Below are 25,840 nucleotides of genomic sequence, written 5' to 3' on the forward strand. Positions count from 1 at the left end.
GATGGGGGACAGCTGGTCTACCATTCTGGGTTCAACCCCACCCCAGCGCTGCCTACCGTGGCAGTGACACAGAGGCCTGATCCTGGGACTCCAGAGGTAGGGGGATCAGGAGTTCAAGATCATCCTTAAACTTAGCCAGTCTGAGCTACAATGAGACTCGGTTGACAGACAACAAAAATCTCAAATGCTGTTATCTGAACTCAAACTGCTAACCAATATGCAGCCTGCTGCCAAGAGCAGTGTTGGCCACAGGGGAGGAATCCCACGACAGAAATGGATTCTAACTTTCTTATTTTCTTCTGCCCTTCTCTCCAGTTCGTCCTTCCCAGTAAAGGGCATGATCCAAGGCATAACCTAATTTTAGAGGACACTAGTATTTATTCTTTTCTCCATCTGCCCAAGGGAAGAAAGAAGGCATGGCGTAGATTTGTCTTCATAATACTGAACAGTACGGCTATTGGAGAAACCATTTGGAAGCACAAACCAAGCGGTCTCCAGCTGGGACAGGCAGGGAGGATTTATTACCCCATTATGATTTCGCTTCGAAGAAAACAAACAGTCAGTGGCAGCAGTGGTGTCGGATGTAATTACTTGGCACTGACGTGTGGGCCCTGGCTGTGACTAATCACCTTCCAAGTATGCAAGCACACTTGCTAACCGGTGTCAATACGTGATCGACCAACCAATCTCATGTTTAAAATAGGGGAGCGACCAAACAATCAGAAGGGGAGGCCACGTGGAAATCTAGGTGCTTAGGCAAAGATTAAGATCGCCTCCTGAACGTGTGATACCCAGGATTAGAACTCTCCACTGCTGACATGGCCCATCTCTACAGGGCCACGCCAAGTTACGGATACCCTAATTAGGGTGGGATGCGGGAGTAAAGGGGGAGGAGCCTACTGTTCGAGGAAGCCTGGGAGGAGGACGGCAGTTTAGCATAAACGAATGGTCGTATAAAAGTAACTCTCTGTCCAGACGGTAACAAGATCTTTCTATGTAGCTCAGACTGGCTTCAAGTCTCCATCCTCCTGCCACAGATGCACAAACGGCAGGAAGGTCCTATGAAGGTCGACCATCCCGAGAGCTCGGGTGTCTGTGAGGCTGAGACTGAGGGGCTGAGAGAAGCCCTGTTCCCACCTTGCACTGGAATAGTAAGGGTTCCCTTCCTCTTCGAACCTCTTGATGATGGGCTCTTTCAAAGCTGCCTCCTCTGCACTGGAGAACTGGAAGGAGAGAGACAATAAGTCGGCTTCACCAGGACTGCTTCCTCTAGCTAAGCTCAGAAAGACGCACCCTGGGGACAATCACAGCATAACTAACATTTGCACAGTGTTAGATTGCAAAGGATGTTTTAACGTACATGGCCTTGCCTGGGACGTAGGTCATCAAAGACAGCACACTGAAGCCATGTAACACAAAGCCAAGGCCAAGAACATCACACATCACTGTGTTCCAGCAGGATACAATAGTAGACGTGAGTCCCACCACAGAACTAAAAAGCGTTCAGCAATCTCCAGTTAACAAGGTGGGGAAGGCCATGCATGGCAGTGCACGTCCTTGATCCTGGCTTTTTATAGGAGACTCTATTTTCAACTCTGAAGTATTCCAGAACTGCTGATATAGGGATCTATGGGATGATGTCATTACGCAGGTGAAGGCGGGTTCAAGATAGAACAAGGCCTGTCATTGGACGAGAAGGAAGGATGGGCAGGAGAAAAGTTTTAGAGGGAGGAGGAGACTGGAGCGAGGGGAAGAGAAGAGCAGAGAACACGGAGGCTGATGTTAAGATTCCTCTCTGCTCATTTACAGGTTGTTTTGAATGTTCTTGAGGGATGGATGCGTACAGGGTCTTGTATGTTTAGGTGGGCAGTTATATCTTATCAATTAGATTAGAGGTTATTGTGTTGTGTGTTCTTTCATGTGGCCATTTAAGTTCAAGAGAGAGTGTGGTGGCTGCAGACACTGGGCCGCCATGGAATTGGGATGTGTGTGTCTGGCATGGTGGCAGCCTGCCTTGGGAACTGGATGGGTAGAGAGATGGCTGCCAGGCTCAGAGAGAAGCCATTGGCAGTGTGATAGGGGATGGAGCACAGCGGGTGAGACGCTTTGCTGACTGAGATGAGGATATCTACCAGATATCTTGGGGCACTGCGGTGCTGGACCTAGTGCAGGATAAAAGACAGTTTTTTATTTTAATTACAGCAACAGGGATGCACTTGCCAAGCCTTTGGGAGACCTTGGCTTCAACCTCCAGTGCCAAAATAAATAGGTAAATAATCAGGTACGTTAGAAACAAATGACTTACTTCAAGTCAACCTTACCCTCTCTCATGCACATACTTCAGTCAATACCCATTGGAGGGAGAACCAGACACCAACTTTCATATAGGAAAAGGAATGATTTAAATATCTATGTATCAAATGAACCAAAGGATGGTTATTTATCAAGGGATTACTTTTGTTTGATAAAGTTCAAACACGCTTTCGAAACATCAGGTAGACTCACTCTATCACCTACACTGCAGACAGCATCCCCTTCCGCCCTCCTCCCCTAGACACACACACAGAGCAAAGCTACTGTTTTGCTTCAATACTGGCTGGCACTAAAGTTTATCTAATACACCAACCTAACTGTACGGAGTGCCTGCTGCCAGGTAGAGACAAAGAGGCAGGCTGGGGAAATAGTCAGTGGGTCGAGCTCTTGCATTGAAATCACGGGGACCTGAGTTCAGATTCCTAGCACAAGCTGCAATCCAGCACCGGCATGGGGATGTGGGAGACAGGAGAATCCCTAGAAGCACACAAGAGAGCTAGCCTAGTGTACACACCAGACAAACAACAAAGAGACCTTACTCGGATCAGGTGGAAGGTGAGGCCCAATACCAGAGGTTGTCCTCTGACCTCCACACAGCACCATGCAGTATCATTCTCACACAAATGTACACACAGACAGAAGGAGGCCAGAGACACAAGTGACTTTGTATCATCCCAGCTCTGCAGACCCTGTGGTTGACCACTTGATCCCTGCTGGCAGGGCAAAGCAATGTCACACCAAGGAGGTATCCACAGTCATTCCTATGACAAGACAAGGGTGCACATAAGCTACCTCAGGAGTACACAGCTGACATTTCAGGACCCGGTGCTTAAACGCCCTAAATAAACATTCATAGAATTCCCAAAGAGTCTCTAACAGAGACAAAGAATCCACCTTAAGAGCAGCCACCCCGTTTGCCTTTCAGTAGCACATCTACATTCTTTTGTATCCATTTTTCCATAGTTACACTCTCAAGGAATACTGATGCTATACACTTCACAGCAGCGGACTGACTCTCCCAGGGACCCTTATCAACAATGGAAAACAAAACAGAAACAAAGGCCTGCTGCTCTAGGCCCAAAAGAAGTAAATTGTTTCTCCTTAGATCTCACAAACAGCAACAAAGTAAGAATCCACGTCTCTGTCTGGTGCTTTCTGGGAAATTCTGGGGCTGAGGTACAGGTCAGCAGTATATGGCATACTTAAGGCCCAGGAGTGGAGCCTCACAATCCTTCCCACGGACACACAGGTAGCCTGGGTGCTCTGCTCCTGTGCTGCAGGGGTTTTCAGGGGACAGTCAAACCCATACGAAACAAAGAAGTCCTCTACCTGCTTCCCCTCACGGGCTCTCTGGTCTCTCGCCACCGTGGCTAACACGGTGGCTGCCTGCTCTCCTCCCATCACTGAGATGCGAGCATTTGGCCACATGTAGAGAAATCTTGGACTGGAAGGAAAAGAGGAAGCATCAGATTCACGCAGTGCAATTAGGCATGGTGGCAAAAGACTGTGAACGGATTAAAGTACAAATGGTCAAGTGGGCTGAATGTCACTTTATACCCCAAACCTGGGATAAAGCGACAACTTATTCATGTTTTGTTTGTAGACATGACCCTCTGTAGCCAGAGCTAGCCTCAATTTTGCTGTGTAGCAAGGCTGGCTTTGAACTCCCGACTCTTCTCCCGCCACCTGCTAAGAGCTAGGGCTACAGGTGTGTGCCACCACTGCTGGGATTTACACGACCATTTGTAATTTCACTTGAAATGCATTTCTTTCTTCAAAAAAAAAAAAAAAAGCCGTGGACACTACCCACCTATATGCTCTGCCACACATTCCGTAGTTTCCAGCCCCATATGATCCCCCGATTATGACAGTTATCTTAGGCACTTTGGCACAGGATACTGCGGCTACCATCTTGGCGCCATCCTTGGCAATCCCTTCGGCTTCATAGTCTTTACCAACCATGAATCCTAAGAGAGAGAACGGAACAGAAACACGGCCTTGAGCAATGGATACACATGCAGAAGTCAATCCCACCAAGGTACTATCAGATCCCAGCTTAGATGAACTGCACCACAGATCTTCTCATTCTAACAGAAGAGTCCCACAGGAAGTGCATACTCCACAGTGAGCTTCAAAGAACCACAGTAAAAATCTCTCTTCACCGGCTGAAGGGATGGCTCAGAGGTTAAGAGCACTGACTGCTCTTCCAGAGGTCCTGGGTTCAATTCCCAGCAACCACGTGGTGGCTCACAACCACCTGTAATGAGATCTGGTGCCCTCTTCTGGCCTGCAGGCGTACAGGCAGGCAAAGCACTATACATAATAAATCTTTACAAAAAGCTTTATTTACAAAAAGAGGTTTACAAAAACCTCTCTTCATGTTTGTATGTTTGCTTTTGTCTTTCTCTGTGTAAGTCTGGGCTGTCTTGGAACTCATTCTGTAGACCAAGCTGGTCTCTAACTCATGGAGATCCATCTGCCTCTGCCTCCTGAATGCTGGGATTAAAGGCATTTGCCACCACCACCACCACCACCTACTCTCTCCTCATTTTTTAGATGTCCTTAAAATACTTTGTTTAGACGTGCACAGATCTCTGAGCAACAGAAGGAAACAATCTCTGAGAGAGCATCCCAAGGCAGAGGCTTGATGGGGAGAGACTGTGACATTAGACTGTGATATTGCCACAGGAAAGGTACCACCCAGCAAGCCAGCCCAGAAGGTTTCCACATCCACTGACCTGGTTTAAAATAGGATTCCTCATTTTGCAGCACTGCTTAAAACTTTGATGAAATAAAGATTAATGTTTCATGGGGATGTCGAGTCCCTGCCAGGGGCTCAACAGCAAGATTTAAAAAAAAAAAAAAAAAGATTTCTTTGTAATTACAGGATTCCTCTGTTTCCTCAAGCTCCAACTCTGAGCTCCTCTTCTGCTGTAACATGCCTTCTACAACAGGGGCATACCCTTCTCTTATTTAGAAACCTTGAAATCATGTCTCAGTTCTCTGTCCCCACCTGAGGCTCTGAGGGAGGCATTTCTTTCCCCTGCATATGTAGACTTGCTTGTCTGACTGACTCTTTGCCCCTGGTGGGCAAATCTCCAGGATCGCGTCATCCAATTCAGTCCAGCAATCCTGTGGAGGAGCTGGAGCTGCTGGGACACTGAGGGACCACACCAGGGGCCCTTGCCACCTTTATAAACCAGCCTTCAGAGCAGCTCAGAACTGCTTTAGCCAATGTGTCTGACTCTTCAGAACATTCTATCATACCTGCTCTTTTCAAAGCCCTCACCTGACCAACTCTACAGACGCTCAGCCTCTAAAAGAATCCACTTCATCTGGTTTCCTCAAATCCTTCTCCCCACCATGCACACAGACACGCACGCGCACACACACACACACACACACACACACACACACACACACACACACACACACGCACGGGGAGAGAGAGAGCAGACAAACACACACAAATCCCTTAGTCTTGCTTCCTCTTTCCCTATACTCTTAACTCTGTAGGAAAAAACCAAAACCAAAACCAAAACAGAGTAATAGTATTCTTCCCTGAGAGTCTTAGTTTGCCTTAAAAAAAAAATCTGTAAATTCACACTACAAAAAAAAAAAAAAAAATGGAGAGGGAAAGGGGAGGAAAGCAGAGTGGCTTGAAGACTATCCTGAGCCTTCTCTTCTCCTCAGGTTCTCGTCGCTATTCCCACAGCTTTAACCATCCTTTCCTCATTCTACTGAAACTCACACTTTCATCCCCAGCTAAGATATCTCTCCCAGCCCAAGATTTATCCAGTGGCACATTGTACTCCCATCTACCAATGCCTCGCTGGTCCCTCATATACAATGTTGCAAAGCAAAACTCAGCCTCTGCCCCCAAAACAGTGTAGATGAAGCAGAGTGAGATGAAGACAGGAGAATTGTCAAAGCAAATGTTTAACTTCACAATGGTGAGTCACATTCTCAGAAATGAGGTTCCTAGATTCAGCAAACTTCAGAGACTTTTCCATCTGTTCTTCCACAGGCTACCAGGTAGGAACCTCTCCACTATCTGGAACCAACGCCTCTCGAAATTCATCAAGGGCTGAGGGTGTGGTCTGCGAGAGAGCCTCCATTTAGTGTGCCCTCGGCTCTACCCTCAGTACCGGAAAAACAAAACAAAAATAAACACACACACACCACCTAACCTACCTTGAACTTGAACATAACAGAGAATGAAGGTGCTTAATTACTATATAAAGTCCTGTTCAAGGTTGAGAGGCCTGGCTAGTCTACACAGTGAGTTTCCTCCTCTGAGAAACCTGCCTGAGCACAACAACTATTTAAAAGACTCTGGTGGTAGTGGGTGGTGCATGTCTTTAATCCTAGAACACAGAAGGCAGAGGAGGAAGGCAGATTTTTGAAAGTTCAGGGCCAGCCTGGTCCAGTTAGTGTGTTCAAGGCCAGCTAAGGTTATACAATGAAACCCAATTTTTTTTTTTAAAAAAAGTCTATCTTCCAAGGAATGGAAGTTTATTGTTATCCTGAGATATGTATCTACTGCAACACAATGCAGCAGACAAAATGGTAGAGCAGAAAACATCTCAACACTACAGCAGGAGGTCTTCGAAATCAACCAACTCCTGCTTAGGATCATCTATGGAATGTGAAGTTTAGAGGCATAAAGTTCACGCTAGTCACAGGCCATTCTACGGGGTTAAAATGCAAATCCTCAGGCTTCAGTGAAAACATAATTTTCAAAATGTATTACTTCAAGACTGGGCAGAGGGCTTAGTCAGTAAAGTGCTTACCATGAACCATGAGGGCCTGATTTTCACCCCTAGCACCCACATAGAATGGCAGGTGGCATGGTGTGCACTTGTACTCCCAGTGCCGAGAAGACAGAGACAGAAGGATCTTTATGGATCACTGGCCAGCCAGTCTAGTCTAATAGATGAGCTCTACCCCAGTAAGAGACCCTGTCTCAAAAAACAGTGGACAGCTCCTAAGGAATGATATCTGAAGTTGGCCACTGGCTCTAATGAACACACACACACACACACACACACGCACACACACACACCACACACACCACACACATACACATGCACGCGCGCACACACACACACACACACATCCCAAAGAATAGATAGATAATTGACTGGTATTATTCCAGATAGAATTAACTGTACAGCAGAGAGATGCTCATAGCATGTGCTTGGAATCATTAGGATACTGAGACAGTGAGTCAGGTAATCCTCTCTGGCAGAGGTAAGATGGGACACCCTGCTGCTCCTGGGTGAATGGGAGTCAGGAGAAGCCAGGTAAAAGCTTGAAATACACAAAATTCATAGACTGCTTCACGTAGAACACCTAAGGTAATCTGAGACTACCTAGTATTCATGAAGGAAACTCTCTCTGCACTAACCCATGAGCTGCAGGAGACAGCGTGACTCTAAACCAAACACACGAGAATGGCAGCCTCACCAGTGATGTTCTGGAGAAACAGCAGGGGGATATTTCTTTGGCAGCACAGCTGGACGAAGTGAGCGCCCTGTAAACACATGAAAAGACCTGTTCCTTAAAAAACAAACGAACTCCTACCAAACCCACACTCCCAGGCAGAGTTAAGAAAGAGCGTTGCCTTGTCTGGCTAGTCTGACCTCCTGTTTACTATAACAACGGTTCTGTGCTGCCCTGTCACACGGGTCTGCAAGGACTTCCTATTACCTTTCTACTCACATTCGCCCAAGCGAGTGGCAGGAATCTGCCCTCATTCTCCAGGTCTCCACTTTAGGAAGGGCAGGATGCAAGCCCTCTGTGGTATCCAGGCTGATGTTTACATCTGGGTGACCATTTGAAATGCCTTCAGGTCTCAATACTATGTTAAAATACACATCTTTCTCACTGACACATTCCAAATAAAATTTTTAGATTAGGTCAATGTTAGAGACTTCCGTCCCTGAAGTTAAGGAATTATTTAATAATCCCAATTCGTATTCTTTCCCTATCTTGTTTACCATTCCCGTGTGTTTTCTTCTGTTTTTGCAAATCCCTTTACCTCTTCTAGAAAGGTCCTGGCAGACACAACATTGCAAGGTAATTGCTCATCCTCTTATAACTATGTTTATAGAAATGAGGAAACCACAGAGACCTTTGGGGCTTATTTCAATAAAAGAAATGTCAGACTGGAGCCAAATTTAACTTCTCTAGGGCTTACCTGTGCCAAGCTGGCAGACACACCACATTATCTGCCTAGCTCTGGCCTGGCCTGGTATTTACTTTATGGGAATGAGTACACTACATTCTCTCTCTCTCTCTCTCTCTCTCTCTCTCTCTCTCTCTCTCTCTCTCTCTCTCTGTGTGTGTGTGTGTGTGTGTGTGTGTGTGTGTGTGTGTGTGTGTTTTAAAACAATAGTATTTCTATGTTGTCCTGGCTATCCTGGAATCCTCTATGTAGACCAGGCTGGCCTCAAACTCACATTCTCCTGCCACTGCTTCTCAAGTAGTAAAATTAGAAGCAAATGCCACCACACCCAGCTTTATATGTACAGACATATGCATGTACGTGTGTGTGTGTGTGTGTGTGTGTGTGTGTGTGTGTGTGTGTGGTGTGTGTGCTGCTATTTTAGGAATATTTAATATCTTTAAAAACGCTATAAACTATTAAGTAAAATAGGCAAAACGTCTATCTATGGCAAAAACCAATTTTTAAAAGAAAAAAACTAAAGAAAACAGTACACTGTTTTGAAAGTGTTAAAGGTCCTTTGTAATATGATTATGGGTATAGCTCAGGCTGGCCTGGAACTACCCTCCTATCTCAGCCTCCCAAGTGCTAGGCCTACAGAAGTAAACTACATACATCTATTTTCTTTGAGTTTATTTTCATTTTATCATTAAGTTGGGAGAACTCAACATGTACAGCAGGCTACAAAAGTTAGTTTTATTTCTAAAACATTTCTTTAAGGACACATTTATCCTCAATTAGCCTAAGGCTTACGGCCTGCTTCCTCTCTCAGTAAGGGGCACTGCTTTGTTGACTGAAAAGGGAAAGACTGAGACTTTTGTTACAATGTTTGACCGAAGTGCATGAGTGACATTTCCGCGAGCTCAGGCAAATGAGACAAAGATGTGAAGTCAAGTCCTGAGCTCAGAGCACTAGGGAATCCCCTTATTCACTGCTGCAACTGTAGCAACAATGACCTACTATGTGCATGTTACCAAAAAAGTAAAATTTATGTTTAAAGGATGACTGGAGTGGTCACATCTTGGAACCACCAATGAATGGTATCAGAAACTCCCAAGCATGGAGGTCCCATAGAATGAGTTCAGGGCAGGAATTCCCTGCCTTCCCAGAACACTTCCAGGTAAGCAGTTATAATTCCAGCCTCTCATGGGAATCTTCCTAAATCACCCAGTAGGCTTTAAGAGTGCTACACCCGCCATGTAAACCTGTCCAACACCAGCACCCATGCATTAGCACACACGTGGGGTTCTGCTTGCTAAGAGATTCAGGTAATACTATAAAGCTTTCATACAATATGTTTTAATCTATCACATAACCTTCAAAATTAATTATGCCAAATCATAAAATCTTAATGCATTTAACAGTACTTGCCTTTTTGGCAGATTCAGAAAACAAAACTCCATTGTTTCCAATGATGCCTACTGGGTACCCAAATATTCGAGCGAATCCTCAAGAGAAAATGAAAACAAAGAGTTACGTTTTTCAGGGAGCTATGGTTTGCAACAGAGGCATCCTGCACATTCTTGAATCTGAGCTAAATGGTTAGAGTGTAAATAGAGGTGGTCTATGGGAAAACAAAAACCTTGTGTTTTTTTATTCCTAAAGGGACTAGGTTTCTTGTTTGTTCTGTTTATGCTTCTTGAAAGCCTATGGTCTATGTAAAATTACCTATATTTACTTAGTTTGACTAAATGATTCATTCAGAAGATCACTTCGCACACATGTGAGTGTCCCCCTGTGCATCAGAGACCAGGGTACCCTGAAGTATTTCTTTTTAAAGTTTAAAATCTCAGTCTTGGACTAGAGAGATGGCTCAGTGGTTAAGAGTACTGACTGCTCTTCCAGAGGTCCTGAGTTCAATTCCCAGCAACCACATGGTGGCTCACAACCATCTATAATGGGACCTGATGCCCTTTTCTGGCACACAGGGGTACATGTAGATAGAGTACTCATATATATAAAATAAACTAACAGATCTTTTTTAAAATTTTAGGAAATTTTCAAAATTTAAAGAAATTCTTTAAAAAGAATATTCTGATCTTGTCTTTTTTGTCTGTAGATGCTGTATCTCTATCAGCACTTCTAGTAGGACCCCAAACTTACACACACACATATACACACATACACACACATACACATACACACATACACACACATACACACACATACATACACACATACACACACATACACACGCATACACACATACACACACATATACACATACATACACACATACACACACATACACACACATACACACATACACACACATACACACACATACACATACACACATACACATACATACACACATACACACACATACACATACACACATACATACACACATACACACACATACACACATACACACACATACACACACATACACATACACATATACACACACATACACACACAGACATACACATACACACACATACACACATACACACACATACACACATATACACACATACACACATATACAAACACACACATAAACACATGTACACACACAGACATACACATACACACACATACACATACACACGTACACACACATACACACATATACACATATACAAACACACACATAAACACATGTACACACATATACACATACACACATACACACACTACACACACAGACATACACATACACACACTACACACACATACACACGTACACACACATACACACATATACACATATACAAACACACACATAAACACATGTACACACATATACACATACACACATACACACACTACACACACATACACACACATACACACACATACACATACACATATACACACACATACACACATACACACACATACACACACACACATACACACGCATACACACATAAAAGAAAGGGAAAAACACAGTCTGTCATTTTGAGAGATTTTGAGAGGTAGGTGCTTAGGTGACTTCAGAGGAGGCCATTTATTTTATAAACCAGAAGAACTTGATTTGAGAAAAATTCTTTCTCCTTTCTGGGTCCTACATGAAGCCGGTACCAAGTGCTCAGTGCCCAAGAACTTCCTGGCTATGCCTGGACACTGAGTCAAAGGCTTCTACAAAAGGCCCCACCTGGACTCAGGCACTAGGTTCCAGTGCACAGCTAGGCTGCCCAGGGCAAAGCAGGTCCTCCAAGAGTCACACAAGGAAAAATGAATAAAAAGTGGGTCAACATATGGACTGAGTTAGAAAGCTGGATTCTGAATGATCTAGTCCTTTCTGGATTTTATTTTATCTTATTGCCATCACTTTTTATATGTGATAGAACATGCTCTGAGGGTCACATAGGAGTCTGTGTTTCTCAAGCCTAGTGTCCCAGCCAGAGGCCTATGTATGATGGACATCCTAAGTGTATTGACCCTTGTGAAGTCACTGAAGAGGGGAAGGCTTGCAGGAAGTCCATGCAGTGATCCACCTTTAGTCGTGCCCTACCCACAAAGGGATGAAAATCTAGCACATGATGCTACCCACTTTTCAACCACTTACAGCTCAGCCCTCCCAACACTCTGCGGGAGCAGGAGTGGGCGTCAAGGCACAGACGGATGGGCTGAGCAGGGCACATGCTCCCATTGTGCCAGCCACTCAATCACGCGAGGGCCTTTACTAATTATCTGACCCAAACGGAAAAGCAGTATGTCGTAGAACTCTCCTAGGCTTAGAGAAACCTTAAGGAACTTGCAGAAACAGGCAAGCCTCTGACATCCAGCTCCACTCTCCCCTTCCAGGCCTCCTGCTCATCTTCCCCTCCCCTGACTCTGGCCTTACATGAATTCTGGCACAATGGAGAAAAGATAAGGGAATCAGCTGTGTCCCCAAAGCACGGGCTCAGGAGTGCCATGGTCTTTTAGTGGGTACCAGGCAAACACTTAGAAGGAGACGACAGAGACAGCCATCCATCTTAGAGGAAGCAGAGCCTGCTTGGATTGTTTTAAACTGCTACACAGTGAGGGCTACGTCCTGCACCACTGGCAGACAAATCCTGCCTGTATATCAGACAAACAGCCCTTAATCACTTAAACACCTACAGAGAAAACCATAAATTCCCCTTCCAGCATGAACCCTCCTCTCGCTCATAAATCGAGCTAGAAGGAATTGCCAAGATCCTATCTTAAGCCTCCGTGGACACTGTAATTTGGATTTTTGTAGCTCCTCTTTCCCTGATCTGTTAAGTTTTACTCAAAATAAATATTGCATCTTCAGGCTTTTTAGAGTCTAATAAAATTCACAAAATTCGTTCTGCCATTATCCACTGGTGGGTTACTATGAGTCTAGCATCTGTTTGAAATGATTTCTTTCAGAAGTTGAAATGCCAACACTTTAGGCCAAAGAACCCACTTGTATACATACTCTGTTTTCCCCGACATGGCACACTATCCTGAATTTTCAATTTGGTGTTGGAATGCAGCCCTTAAGAGAGGCCTGGCAAGATGCCTCTGAGGTCAAGAGCACTTGCTGCTCTTGCAGAAGACATGGGTTCAATCCCATGCACCCACATTAGGTATCTTAGAATTGCCTGGAACTCCAGTTCTAGGGTATCCAATACCCTAGTGTAGCCTCCACGGACACCAGGCACATATGTGGTATACATAAGCATATGTAGACATACACGCATACACTTAAAAAAAATAAATAAACCTTAGGAAACAAAAATATCTCCAGGGAGGCTTCGGGAAGACTGAAGACGCTCAAAGGCCTTTGGGGAAACTACACATTCCGTGTGGCTCTGGATGAACTAGAGCCTAACAAGGAGACAAGGCTGAAGTCTTGAAAATAACTGCTACCCAGAGAACAAAAAGCGTTGCAAATACTCTCTGCTCCTGTCACGTCAGGGCCACAAGGTCACAGGTCTACACCATAGCATTGGGCCGTTGTCATTTTAAGCTCTTTGGATCCGGGAAACCATTTGGGTACAAACCATCTTCATAAAGCAACGACACTCGACAGCTGACTCACACACTTATGCCTCCCCAGATGGCAAAGCTCCCAGTGTAAGCTTTGTGGCAAGTGACGACTTATTTCCAAAGCAACAGAAAACGTTTGTGTTTCAACTCTCCGCGTTCTGTACCTGTGACGAGCGTGTCTCCATACAAGGCCTTGAACTCATTGAATCTGCTTCCATCGACGATTCTAGCAATGACCTAGGAGGAGGAATAACAACGCGCCTGAGAAATTACGTCACAAAAGCATGTCCGCAGTGACTGAAGTTATTTAAAAGCCAGGCAATTCATAGTGATGCCACATTCAATCTCATGCTACATAGAAAAGCTCTTCAGAATTTTTCTTGACGTGTGCATGGTCAGTGCCCAGAGTCATCCAAAGCTGGGATGTTTATGGTATACATAAATGAATGTAGGCAAACACCCATACACATAAACAATAAATAAGCCTGAGGAAACAGAAATCGTCTACAGGGAGGCTGTGGAAAGACTGAACTCATTCAATTGCCTTCTGTTTAACTCTGCATGACCTGGAGCCAAGCAAGGACACAAGGCCGAAGACTTGAAAACAGCTGCATGCAGGAGACGCAGCAGAGAATCTGGGGCCGGTAGCTAAGCCCAGGCTCTAGGGGCCTGCTCAGTGCCTCGTCAGTGCTTAGAAGAACTGTTGAAAATCCAAAGCCCAACTGAGGACTTGGAGTGAGAAACTCTGGATGGCTCCGCTTGTGACCCGATGTGCCAGGGTAAGTCACTTCTTAGAAAACACTGTCATTTGCTCCGTGACATAGCAAAGGTGAAGAAAGGGTTCTGACAGCTGGGGAAATGGATGGACTGGTAGGAAGGAAGCCTGTAAGTGGTGCTGAGACGAACAGTGGCTCCAACTGTAGCTTTGCCACAGGGAAACTCACCAAAAACCCTTCAAGCCCTGGGGAAGCAGTTTAATGTCAAGAGTATATGGTTAGCACGTACGAAGTCCTGGGTTCTATCCCCAGCACTGCCTCCCTCCCACCAACAGTCCACTAAGCTCTCTAAACCTGTCTGTGAACCCTCCCTCAGTAGAGGATAGCATTTAAAAGGTATTAATCAAGGCGCGTGGTCTCTGACTAAAAAGCAGCTATTACTACTGTTAAGCCTCTATAGATGTTCATTAAGCCTCAGTATGAGCCAGTCGAAAGACTGGCCACATATATTGTTAATCTAAAAGGAGAAGAGATTTCTAGGGAGTTTATCCTTGAGTTTCCATCACATAAGTCTCTCAGTAGAGCACATGCTCAGAACGCTGGAGGACCTGACTCCAATCCTGCTACACACGAAGCCTGTTCCGTGCTCCTCTTGAACTCATTTGAGATGGTGTGTGTGACTCCATGGCACTCACACTCCCTTAGCTGAAAGATGAGAGGCTCATCCCAACATCCCTCTTTTGCAGAAAGTGAAAGCTGACTTAAATTACTTTTTAGTTATTTCCCCAAATATGGGAACAAAACCATTTTTTTGGTCCTGCAGACCTTGTAAAGTGAACCTTTTGACCATCAACACATCATGGCGTCATTCTTCTGCATGAAGGTGAAGCTCCCCGGGGGCCCCAGAAATCCAGGGTCGCTTCGCATAAAACAACCTCGAGTTGGCTTTATAATTAGTACCACTCTTATGCATGAAGTGGATTAATTACATTCAGGAACAGACAAGTAATAGGATAATATTCTCTTGGAAGGGCTGGGTCCCCACTGCACTTGCCTGAGAAAAACAAGCCCCAGAGGTCAGGTTTTCCAGTATCACAACAGCTGTGTGTGCTGTCGAGGCCTCTCCGTGAGGCTTCTTTATTACAGAGAAAATGGAGACATCATACCACACGACCAGCAAGTAGCAGAGGCTAGAAGGTTTCCATCAAAGCACAGTAAGTAGCCTGTGAAGATGGGCTTGGTGCCTGCTGGTTCTCTACCTCGGATGCTTAGAACCTGACTCGGTAAATGCTGCCAGGTAAGTGAAGCTATTCTAGAAGGGGGTTCTCAGCCATCTCAGCAGATTGTGGGCACCAGGGTTTTCTGTCTGTACTTAAATAAAAGTCAGGCTAAAGAGTAATTCTAAACTTTGTAGCTGGGTCACGTTGCAAAAGTGGGACTTCAAGAAAACCCAAGATTGACGAGTAGTAACAAAGTATCTACATATCCTACATATCTGGGGATGTCTCTCCAGTGTAACACTACCTCACCAAGCCATGCAAAATCAAACAAACTTTAAAAGAAGTCTGCCTATCATTGCCAGACACCACTTTGGGAACTGAGAGCTAGCCGTAGAGAAATGGTCACTGAAGAGGTTTTTAAGGATAAGGATATATAGATAATTTATGTCAGAAAAAGTAGAATTTTTAAAAATTTATATACACGGGGAAGGGGATTGAACATGTATATACATACATATACCAAAATACATCATTATGTATTAGAAATACATTATAATGTGTGTGTATGTATGTGTGTGTATGTGTGTGTGTGTGTGTTGTGTGTGTGTGTGCAGCTATCCCTCATCCATGAGGACTTGTTCTATGTCCACAGCCAAATCCATAGATGCTGAAGTCTCTTGCACAAAACGCCTTACTACTTGCATATCACTTACGTATGCTCCTTTAAACGTTGAATCACCTCTAGATTTCTTATAATAAGTAACAGAAGATAAATGCTCCATATGAACAGCTGTTATGCTATACTGTCTAAGGAATAATGACAAGAAAAATACCTGTACATGGTCAGTACAGAAAAATACCCCTTTCAAGGGTTTCTGAGTCCATGTACACAGAGTCCCCAGATATGGAGAGCTAACTGTATATACAGATTAAGCCAAAATAAAAATCAAAATATTAGCTGTTCTTTCTGAACAAGGGACCAAGCAATTTTAGTTTATTTTCTGTGTTTTCTACCCACCACACCCTCCCAGAGCCAATACAAAATAGTCTTACAGTCAAGAGAGAAAGTAGCTTAAGATATTAAAGCCTCCAGCAAAGAATCTCATTAAAACGATTTCCTAATTTAAAATGTATTCCGCCAGCTACAGAGAACTGAAGAAAAGCAAAGCCTACACAGTCTAAGCAAACACTGAAAACTGTCACTCTAGGTTCCAGAAGGCTATGTCACAATCTGTAACCATAGCAACACCTCCAACTATAATTGTCTACTCTTTGCTAATGTCATACTGATCTAAAAAGGTATGCTTTTTTTCTTCTAACAACTTACTGACATTTTGTCTATTTGGCGAAATAAGAACACTGGGAGAAAATAGTTGAAAATGGTGTGACTGCCCTCAGTCATTCTTGCTGCCCACAATAGCATCGAGTCCCAGCCATGAGCAAGGCAAGCTTCCTCGTGGTACAGCGAAAACTTCCCAATCCTGAGAGCCTTTCCAATCATTTGCTATTTACTGTAGATCAGCAACACTAGGTGCACCAGCCAGGACAGTGTTCCTGGATGTCACCACTCCTCATTAAGACCCACAGTTGTCCCTCTGCGGGAACAGAAACTTTAGGGGTGGCAGCTTGACTCACAGCTTGGGTCCCATCTTCCACATACCTCTCGGACATCAAAGCTCCTCTTAAGGTTCGCACCGACTATCCCATACAATTCATCTGCGGGGAACAAGGGCTCTTCAGAAGGTTCAACGGTAACCTATGGAGAGTTAGGACAAATTCGCTGTGTTTAGGGACAGGGTTTGAGACAGAGCAAAGTGTTACACAGGAAAAGGAAAGACAGGAAGACTCCTACTCACATCCAGTTTCTTCTGATAATTGAGACTCCTCACAACCTTCCTTGTCAAGTGAAGGGCGTGGTGGTCATCCAAAGCATAGTGGTCAGTGACCCCAGACCTTCTGCAGAGTAAAACACACTCTAATAATCAGAACCTAGAAAAGGAGATTAATTAAATATCAAGTCCCAAATACCTTCCCTGACCTGAGGATGATGGCACCTTTGCTTTTTAGAGCACCATCCTTACAAACCATCATCCTTACAAACCATCATCCTTACAAACCATCATCCTTACAAACCATCATCTTATAAAGAGAGGAAAGCCAGAGGCACAGAGACTAAGTGTCCTGCGCTAGGAATAGTAGCAGCTGTATCGGAGCCCATATCTTGGATTTCTCACGGTGACCTGAAGGCTACAGGGTTTGCTCATAGGACTTCTATTAAGGCTCATCCTGTGTACCTTAAGCAGAATCATGTGTGATGCCCAGTGTGCGTTCACGGTGTAGTTACACGACACAGCAGTAGCCAGCTGAGCCACAGTGTTCTCTCCTCTCTCAGACTGCTGAGCTGCCTTCTTTCCAAATCCTAAGTGTGGGTCAGCTCAGCTATCACTTGTAGTAAACAAAAAGGCTTGAGTACACTGACCCTCAGACAACAGATAAAAATGAGATACAATGGCTGTGGTGAAAGCCATGGGAGTTCTCAGTCATTCAAATGTTGTACATGAGGCATAAGCTTGGCTCTAGGGATCAGTTCTGTCCCAAGCAGAGACTTGCTAGTTCAGATACAAATTGACTAGGGCCTCCTCCTCCTCCTCCTCCTCCTCCTCTTCCCCTTCCTCCTCCTCCTCCTCTTCCTCCCCCTTCTTTTCTTCTTCCTCCTCCTCCTCTTCCTCTTCCTCCTCCTCCTCCTCCCCCCTCCTCCTCCTTCTCCTTCCGTCCGTCCTTCCTTCCTTCCTTCCTTCCTTCCTTCCTTCCTTCCTTCTTTTTCTTTCTTACAGTTGGAGTTTATTAAGAAAAGGTTTTCCCAAGGACTAGAGATATAGATCAGCAAGTCAAGAGCAATGGATGAGGACCTTCCAGAAGACCAGGATTAGTTCCCAGCACCTACACTGCAGTTCACAACAGACTGCCTCCAGGGGACCTGATGCCGCCATCTTGCCTCCATGAACAGCGAGCATGCATACAGTACACAGACACACATGTAGGCAAAACATTCATATGTAATTATTTTTAAAATTAAAGGTTTTAACTTAAGATTTATAATATAGACATTCAGGGATAGTATATTCCCAAGTGTGGGTATGAACTTCCCAAAAGACAGTTGCAGGCTGAAGAGATGACTCTGTGTAAAGACACTTGTGCAAGGATGAGGACCTGAGTTCTAACCCCCAGAATGCACATAAATAAGTCTCCAGAACACACATAAAAACAGGATGTGCTATATAAGCACCTATATTCCCAATGCTCCTACTAAGTGACTCAGGAGGCAGACTGGGAAGTCCCTGGAAGCCTGTACCAGCCAGCTTGGCAGATGAACTGAAAAGCAAAAGAAGAACTGACACCCAGAGCTGACCTCACCTCTATGCATCCTGCACACATGACCACACTCACACACATAAATGTGGGGAAATGTACATTCAAAGGAGAGAAGCATTTGTCGATAAAGCGCATTTTAAAATGTGTAACACCAAGCTGGGTGTGGTGGTGCACACCTTTAATCACAGCCCTCCAGAAGCAGAGGAAGGGGGAATCTCTGTGAGACTGAGGCAAGCCTGATCTACATTGTGAGTTCTAGGAGAGCCAGGGCTACATAACAGAGACTCTGTCTCAAAAACAAACAAACAAACAAAGGAACAAACAAAAATACAGTTAGGCAAAAATATATAGCAGGAAAAAAAAAAAAACCACAGAATTTTGGTTCATTGAATGTGTGGTGGTTTGAACAGAAATAGCCCCCACGTGTTTGAATGCTAGTCCACAGGGAGTGAGAGTGGTACTATTAGTGGGTGTGGCCTTGTTGGAGGAAGTGCGTCACTGAGGGGGCGGGCTTTGAGGTTACCTATGCTCAGGCTACACCCAGTATGGTACACAGTCTCCTGCAGCTTGTAGATCAAGCTGTAGAGCTCTCAGCTGATTCTCCAGAACCATGTCTGGATTAATAATGGATTAAAACCTTTGAAACTGTAGGTCGGCCCCAATTAAATGTTTTCCTTTAGAACAGTCGCTGTGGTCATGTCTCTTCACAGCAACAACACTCAAACTAAGACACTATGGGTAAACCACTACTGATAGTTTCGATACCTTATCTAGGGAATCTGTTTAACTTTTGAAAGTTGTTCTGGCGTCCTAAACAAGAGCAGAGGCCACATCTATCCCTCTAGAGCACACACAGCAGCCCCTCCAGCTCCTAAATAGATTTTGCAGCCCAGATTAGCTCAAAACGCTTCACACGTAATGGCAGCTGTAGCTCCTGACTCCTGGCTGCACTGGGATTCAGTAGAAATGGAAGCAGAAAGAAGATTGTAACTCAACGTTAAATTCAATGCTTTCCTATAAACGACACCTAAAATTCGCCATAACAGGAAAGAGAAATCTTGGATGAGACACTATGAAAATCTTTGTTTAAAACTAACTCTTAATGATGACTAAACAGGTACAAACGTATATGGAGAGGACAGAGAACCCAAAGAATTTGTGACTAGTCTTGTCTTTCTTTTTTAATTGAAACAGGCAATCTTCCTTAGCCTCCTGAGTGTTGGGATTATGGATGTGCCCAGCTTTAACACTGTTTGAGTTTGTGGATTTTACTTACTCATTAGTGTGTGTGTTTGTGTGTGTGTGTGTGTGTGTGTGTGTGTGTGTGTGTGTGTGTGTGTGGTGTGGTGTGTGCACAATACTCATGCCAAGGCCCAAAAGCCAAGGTCAGAGAAGAACTCTCAGGAGCCAGCTCTCTCTCTACCAGGGCTCCAGGTCTCGAACTCTGTTGTCCAGCTTTTGAGGCAAGCCCTTCAACCAGCTGCTGACCCAACCCTATTTTTTCAAAAAGCCGTCACCACCTTACCATTTCCCCATGACTCATCAAGGACAAGAAGCAATGCTAACGGAGTGTTTGATGATCGCTAACGAGGAGGGTTCTAGTCGAATCTTCGCCTTAACACAGCAGCAAGATGGGCTTCAAAGAAGCTAATCACCTCCACCAAGTCACAAAGGCAATCAGGGAGACAAACGGAAGCTAAATTCCAGAGTCCATATACTGAGTAAGACAGACTACCTACAGCTTCACCCTTTTAAAACTGCTAAAATGTAAAATTAATTGATTAATTAATTAAAATAAAAAATAATGTTCCCCAAATACTACCTTCCTCTCTCCTGACTGAACAATAAACACAAATCCAGTTTGTCCTATGGCCTGACCTCAGCTTTTTTTCCTTCAGCCAGGTCTCCAGATAGAAGCATCACCATAGCCAAGCAGATCCCCTGCCAGTCTCATGTAACAGCCACAGCAGCACTGCCTGGACCTCCCAAAGCTGCGCTCCCTGAAACACTCAAGTGTCTCCCCCAATTCAGGCAGAGCAGGTCTTAAAACACTGCTGACGACACCATTTTCATGCTAGGATGTTGTGAACCGTTTTCTGTCAGGCCTTAGGAAGGTTGGAAGAACGCCTGCATTCTTACTTTGTAGTAGCTTAATTCGTTCATTTCTCTTGTCAGCTGAATTAATGTATAAGTTCTTGAGGGCAAGGGCTAGGTCTGAATTTTTTCCCTATCACTGACAACAATACAATCAGCCAGCTGGGTGGTGGTAGCACGTGCCTTTGATCCCAGCACTCAGGAAGCAGAAGGAGGAGGATCTCTGAGTCCAAGGCCAGTCTGGTCTACAGAGTGAGTTCCAGAACAGCCAGGGCTACACAGAGAAACCTTGTCTGGTGGGGTGGGAGGGGGGAATAGGAGGAATGAGGGAAAGGCTGAGATGAAAGGCATAGCCTTTTGTAGGAAGGATCCTTTTTCTGCCATAGTCACTGGGCTCCTTGGGGTTAGGATGACACAGAACAGAGGACTTCTCATAGGTCTATCTGCCCTTTAGGACACTGTGGGAGTCCCTGTGTGCTTTCAGGGTCAGGTGAACTATAGAGTCTGAATTAAGGGCCATCTCTTGACTAGGCAGATGTTCCTAACAAGATCCTGCCCTCACAGCCAATGCCTGCTAAGCAAATCTCAAACACCCCTAACATCTCAGGCCTACAGAAATGTCTGACCCCCTCTCCAGCTTCCAATCTGTTTCCTACCCCATGCGACTGTCTCAAACAACAGGGGATGAAGCCATTTCCTGTCATTTTTATCGTCTCCCCCTGCATCCTCCGTAGGTAATCAAGTCCCTCGACTCTACCTGGACAATAAGATCGTGACTGATACACAACAAGCGTCTAAGTGAGGTTGGTTAAATCAATGAGGAACTGCCTCTCGGGCCTCAGGGAAGGCTGAGGGGCTGTGCCTGCTCTGGTGGCATGCATACAGAGCAGATTAGCTCAGCCCCTGTGCTGACACTAGCTCAGAGGATAAGGGTGCTTTCTCTGAGCCTGACAACCTGAGTCAATTCCCACGTGGTAAGATGGGGAGGGGGACTGGACTCTCACAAGCTATGCTCTGACCTCCACATATTATCATGGCATACCCACACTCACATACATGAGCGCCTCCACATTTGCCTGTCCACAAACACACAATAAGGGTTGTTCGTTTGTTTGTTTTTAAGCAGTTAACACTCTCACTCCGAACACAGTTTTACAGTTCAAGAGAACTGAACCTAGGGCAGCTGGAAACAAACTGTGGTTTGATCTGGCAAGACCAGCAGAGGGGGAAAAAATGTAAAACTTCCTTTAAACAAACACAATGGCCATTGACCCTAAGAGGAAACAACCACTCTTGCTTCACCTGCAGTGCAAGTCAGCACCTCCGAGATCCTCAGCGGACACCTCTTCGCCGGTAGCTGCCTTCACCTACAAGGATAAAAGCCACGGTCAGACTAGTCCACGGATAACACTAACAAGCACATTGCTTAAGCTGACACATCCACATTCTTCCTTCCACAGAGCTGAAGTCCACTGTGCTTTCCCACCCCACCTCCAGGCAAGGCAAGAGATTATTATCCCCAGTCTACAGAAGGGAAACCTAAACGGGGACTCACTGAGAGCTGCCCATAGCTCTTGTACAAATGATGGAGTCTGGGCAGTCACCCTCCTCTCATGATGCTGCCCAGCACACCTTAAACCTGTTGTGTTCAGTCATCTCCTACTGTGTGAGATCCCTTTTTCTTTCACCTACATGGTGAGCTCCCTCTTGGCCTGCCCGAGTCCTCATGGTGATGACACCCCATGGTATTAACCATGTAATGCTGACCTAGCTAAGGGCCCAAGGAGAGAATCTCACACACACACACATCTGCATGCTACGTTCTGGTCTGCATTTCAGCACTCTTGATATATTTCTGTTATCAGCTCTATACTGTGGGTTCCTCGGGAGATTCACTCATCTTCCAATAATCAATAACCAGAGCTATAAAATCCAGTTGCTTTATCTTTAAAGTAAAAAATATTCATCTGCATAAGTTACCCAAATCTATGATCTGACAGAATGGAGCCAAGAAAAGGAAGAAAAGGAAGCAATAAATCAAGAATGATTTAACTACAGCCCAAGAAACTACAACAAGAAAAGGAAAGAAAAATCATTTAGAACTAAACGCCAACCTCGTCTGGTCAAAACTGTTGATTCCTACTTATTGGGCTGACTAATCTGTTTCTTAAGAGTAAAGAGATTTTATTAAAATAATGAGAATTAACTTAAGATACAACCCAGGGAAGGTTATTCTTCATTGTATCAAAAGCTCTGTCTTAAATAAAATATCTGGCCACAGAGAGAGGCGATTAAAAATTTCACCTCCAATTATCCCACCCTCAGAAGTTGGCTCTCTTTTAAAAAAAAAAAAATCAGTGCTAAATGGTTTTTAGTCCAGACAATAACTAATTATAAGAGGTGTCTGAATATTTAAAGTCATAAAAAGAAGTAAACAACAGACATGCTATATTTATTCTGGGGAATCTGACTAATTTCCAGTGGGGAAAAAATAGGGTTGTCAACAGTTAATATTTATTGAACGCCCACAACATGCTTGATGCTGTGATGGCTTCAGGGACACAAGTCAGAAACAATAAAAGGGGTTCATTCTAGTAAACAGTAAGTTGGGGAGGTAAAGGAGCCATGAGAACAGAAAGCTCCCCCAAATCCTCTTCTTCTTAGTCATTGGCTTCAACCACACTAAGCTACTTCAACTAACAGTGTCTGAACCCCACCTTTCAGAGTCTCTCCCTAGCTGCCTACAAACAAGCATCAGGATATGGAATTCTCACTGCATGGGATTTCAGAGTCTTCTCCCCTGATCATTAGTCTCTCATGGACCCCTGACAGAGGTTCAGCTCTGGAGAACTCCAGGCTTCCATGGTCACTGAGTCAACTTAAATCTGAATCCATGGGTAGACCCTGATGAACCCCTCTAAAACACTGTTACACCAGCACTACAGGCCATGAATCCTCCCAACAGAAGTTTTCAAAGGTCACTCACACTTTTCCTGGTAAAGCTTTGTACCCCTCACAATGCAAAGGTAAATGCCGAGTACGCTTTCCTCTCGTGAGCCAAGGAGAGCTATCACAAACAGCATAGGGGAATGATTAACAGATAAGAAAACTAACATTCCAAATAACACTGGAGTATTCCATAGTTCAAGTACCAGCTCCTTCTGGTCTACCTTATCTTCCATAACTGTTATTAGAAATCACTAGGAGAGGGGTTGGGGATTTGGCTCAGTGGTAGAGCGCTTGCCTAGCAAGCGCAAGGCCCTGGGTTCGGTTCCCAGCTCCGAAAAAAAGAATAGGAAAAAAAAAAAAAGAAATCACTAGGAAAACAGTTTTGCATGAAAATGAGTTCTTCATAGTAACTGACCTGCCTTGGGGCCCACAATTGTAAAGCATACATTTCAAAGGCTTTGTTTTTGTTTTTGTTTTTGTTTTATAATCATGAGATCATACAGCCATCACCACTACCTAATTCCAGAACATTCCACCACTCTCAGAAGAAACTCCACTCAACAGTGGCCATTCCCCTTTCCTCCCTCCCCCTAGACCCTGACAGCCACTATTCTACATTCTATTCCATGAATTTGGCACCCTTAAATATTTCCAACGTGGCACCACAGTTCTGTGTGTGTCTCACATATTTCCCATCCATGTCATGGAGACCTTTCTATGTCTTGATATTTTATTATTTATGAATTATTATGATATTTATGTAGGTTATGGTTGTACAATTCCTTGGACTTTCTACTATTAGATATTCTTGGGTTTTTCTGTACATGACATGTTCTGTAGTAAGGCACATGATTTCCTGCCTTGAGATTTGGGTGCATGGTATGAGATTAGTATGTTAACACAACAAATGTATTGCTGAGAACCTCTACCGTGGAGTCAGACAAAGGGAAGACCGGTGAGCTACATACAGCCTTGTTCTCAGGACTCCAGGCCTAGAGTTTAACTCTATGTCTGTGTGTGCGTGTGTGCAATGAGTATGCAGGTGTGCATGTATGTGTGTGCACATGTATATGAGGTCAGAGTTCAAACTCAAGTATCATTCCTTAGGAGACATCCACTTTGGGTTTGGAGACAGGGTCTCTCAAGCAGGGCCTAGAGTTCACCAATCAGGCTAGTCTGGTTGGCAAGCACCCTGGAATCCTTGGCTCTCTTCCTGTCCAGCACTGGGATTACAAGCACGTGCCACACATGATACCACCCCACGCTTTCTATGTGCTGTTAGGGATGAAACTTGTTTGTGTAGCGAGAAACCTTACTAATGCAATAATATCTCCCAACCCCATGAAATTCTTAATCTTTGAACCAGGACTGGTGGCACATGTCTGTAATCCAAGTGCTTGAAAGCTGGAGGCAGAAGGACCACTTGAAATACATAATTAGAGACTAGTCTAATAGGACTTCAAACTACTTTGAATTCATATTCATTCATATTCTCCCTCTATCCATCCTCTCCTCCCCACCCTTCTTTGTGTGTGTGTGTATGTGCGTGTGTGGTGTGTGGTGTGTATGTGTATGTGGTGTGTATGTGTGTGTGTGTGTGTGTGTCTGTGTGTGTGTATATGTGTGATATGTGTGTTTGTGTGTGTGTGTGGTGTATGTGTGTGTGTGTCTGTGTGTGTGTATATGTGTGATATGTGTGTTTGTGTGTGTGTGTGGTGTATGTGTGTGTGTGTCTGTGTGTGTGTATATGTGTGATATGTGTGTTTGTGTGGTGTATGTGGTGTATGTGTGTGTGTGTCTGTGTGTGTATATGTGTGATATGTGTGTTTGTGTGGTGTATGTGTGATATGTGTTTGTGTGTATGTGTGTGTATATGTGTGATATGTGTGTTTGTGTGTGTGTGTGTGTCTGTGTGTGTATATGATGAATATTGATATGTGTTAAGCACATGTTCCACCACCAAGCTACATCCCAGCTTAATCTGAATTGCTAGCTGTTTTTGTCAGTATTTC

At 44.4% G+C, this 25,840-nt stretch overlaps 1 protein-coding gene across 2 annotated transcripts in view; it reads right to left on the reverse strand.

The window, feature by feature from the left end:
• The window catches only part of Mccc2 (methylcrotonyl-CoA carboxylase subunit 2), a 70,910-nt gene that overhangs the window by 2,611 nt on the left and 42,459 nt on the right, over nt 1-25,840 (reverse strand). Inside the window, 9 exon segments of one of the 2 annotated variants that reach the window (NM_001012177.1) lie at nt 1,138-1,223; nt 3,643-3,757; nt 4,124-4,280; nt 7,783-7,849; nt 9,914-9,990; nt 13,642-13,714; nt 17,074-17,169; nt 17,270-17,369; nt 22,182-22,246. In NM_001012177.1, coding sequence (NP_001012177.1) covers nt 1,138-1,223; nt 3,643-3,757; nt 4,124-4,280; nt 7,783-7,849; nt 9,914-9,990; nt 13,642-13,714; nt 17,074-17,169; nt 17,270-17,369; nt 22,182-22,246 — 836 coding nt within the window. 2 annotated transcript variants of the gene reach the window in all.

Source organism: Rattus norvegicus, chromosome 2 (assembly GCF_021556685.1).
Source record: "Rattus norvegicus strain SHRSP/BbbUtx chromosome 2, alternate assembly SHRSP_T2T, whole genome shotgun sequence".
Lineage (NCBI taxonomy): Eukaryota > Metazoa > Chordata > Mammalia > Rodentia > Muridae > Rattus > Rattus norvegicus.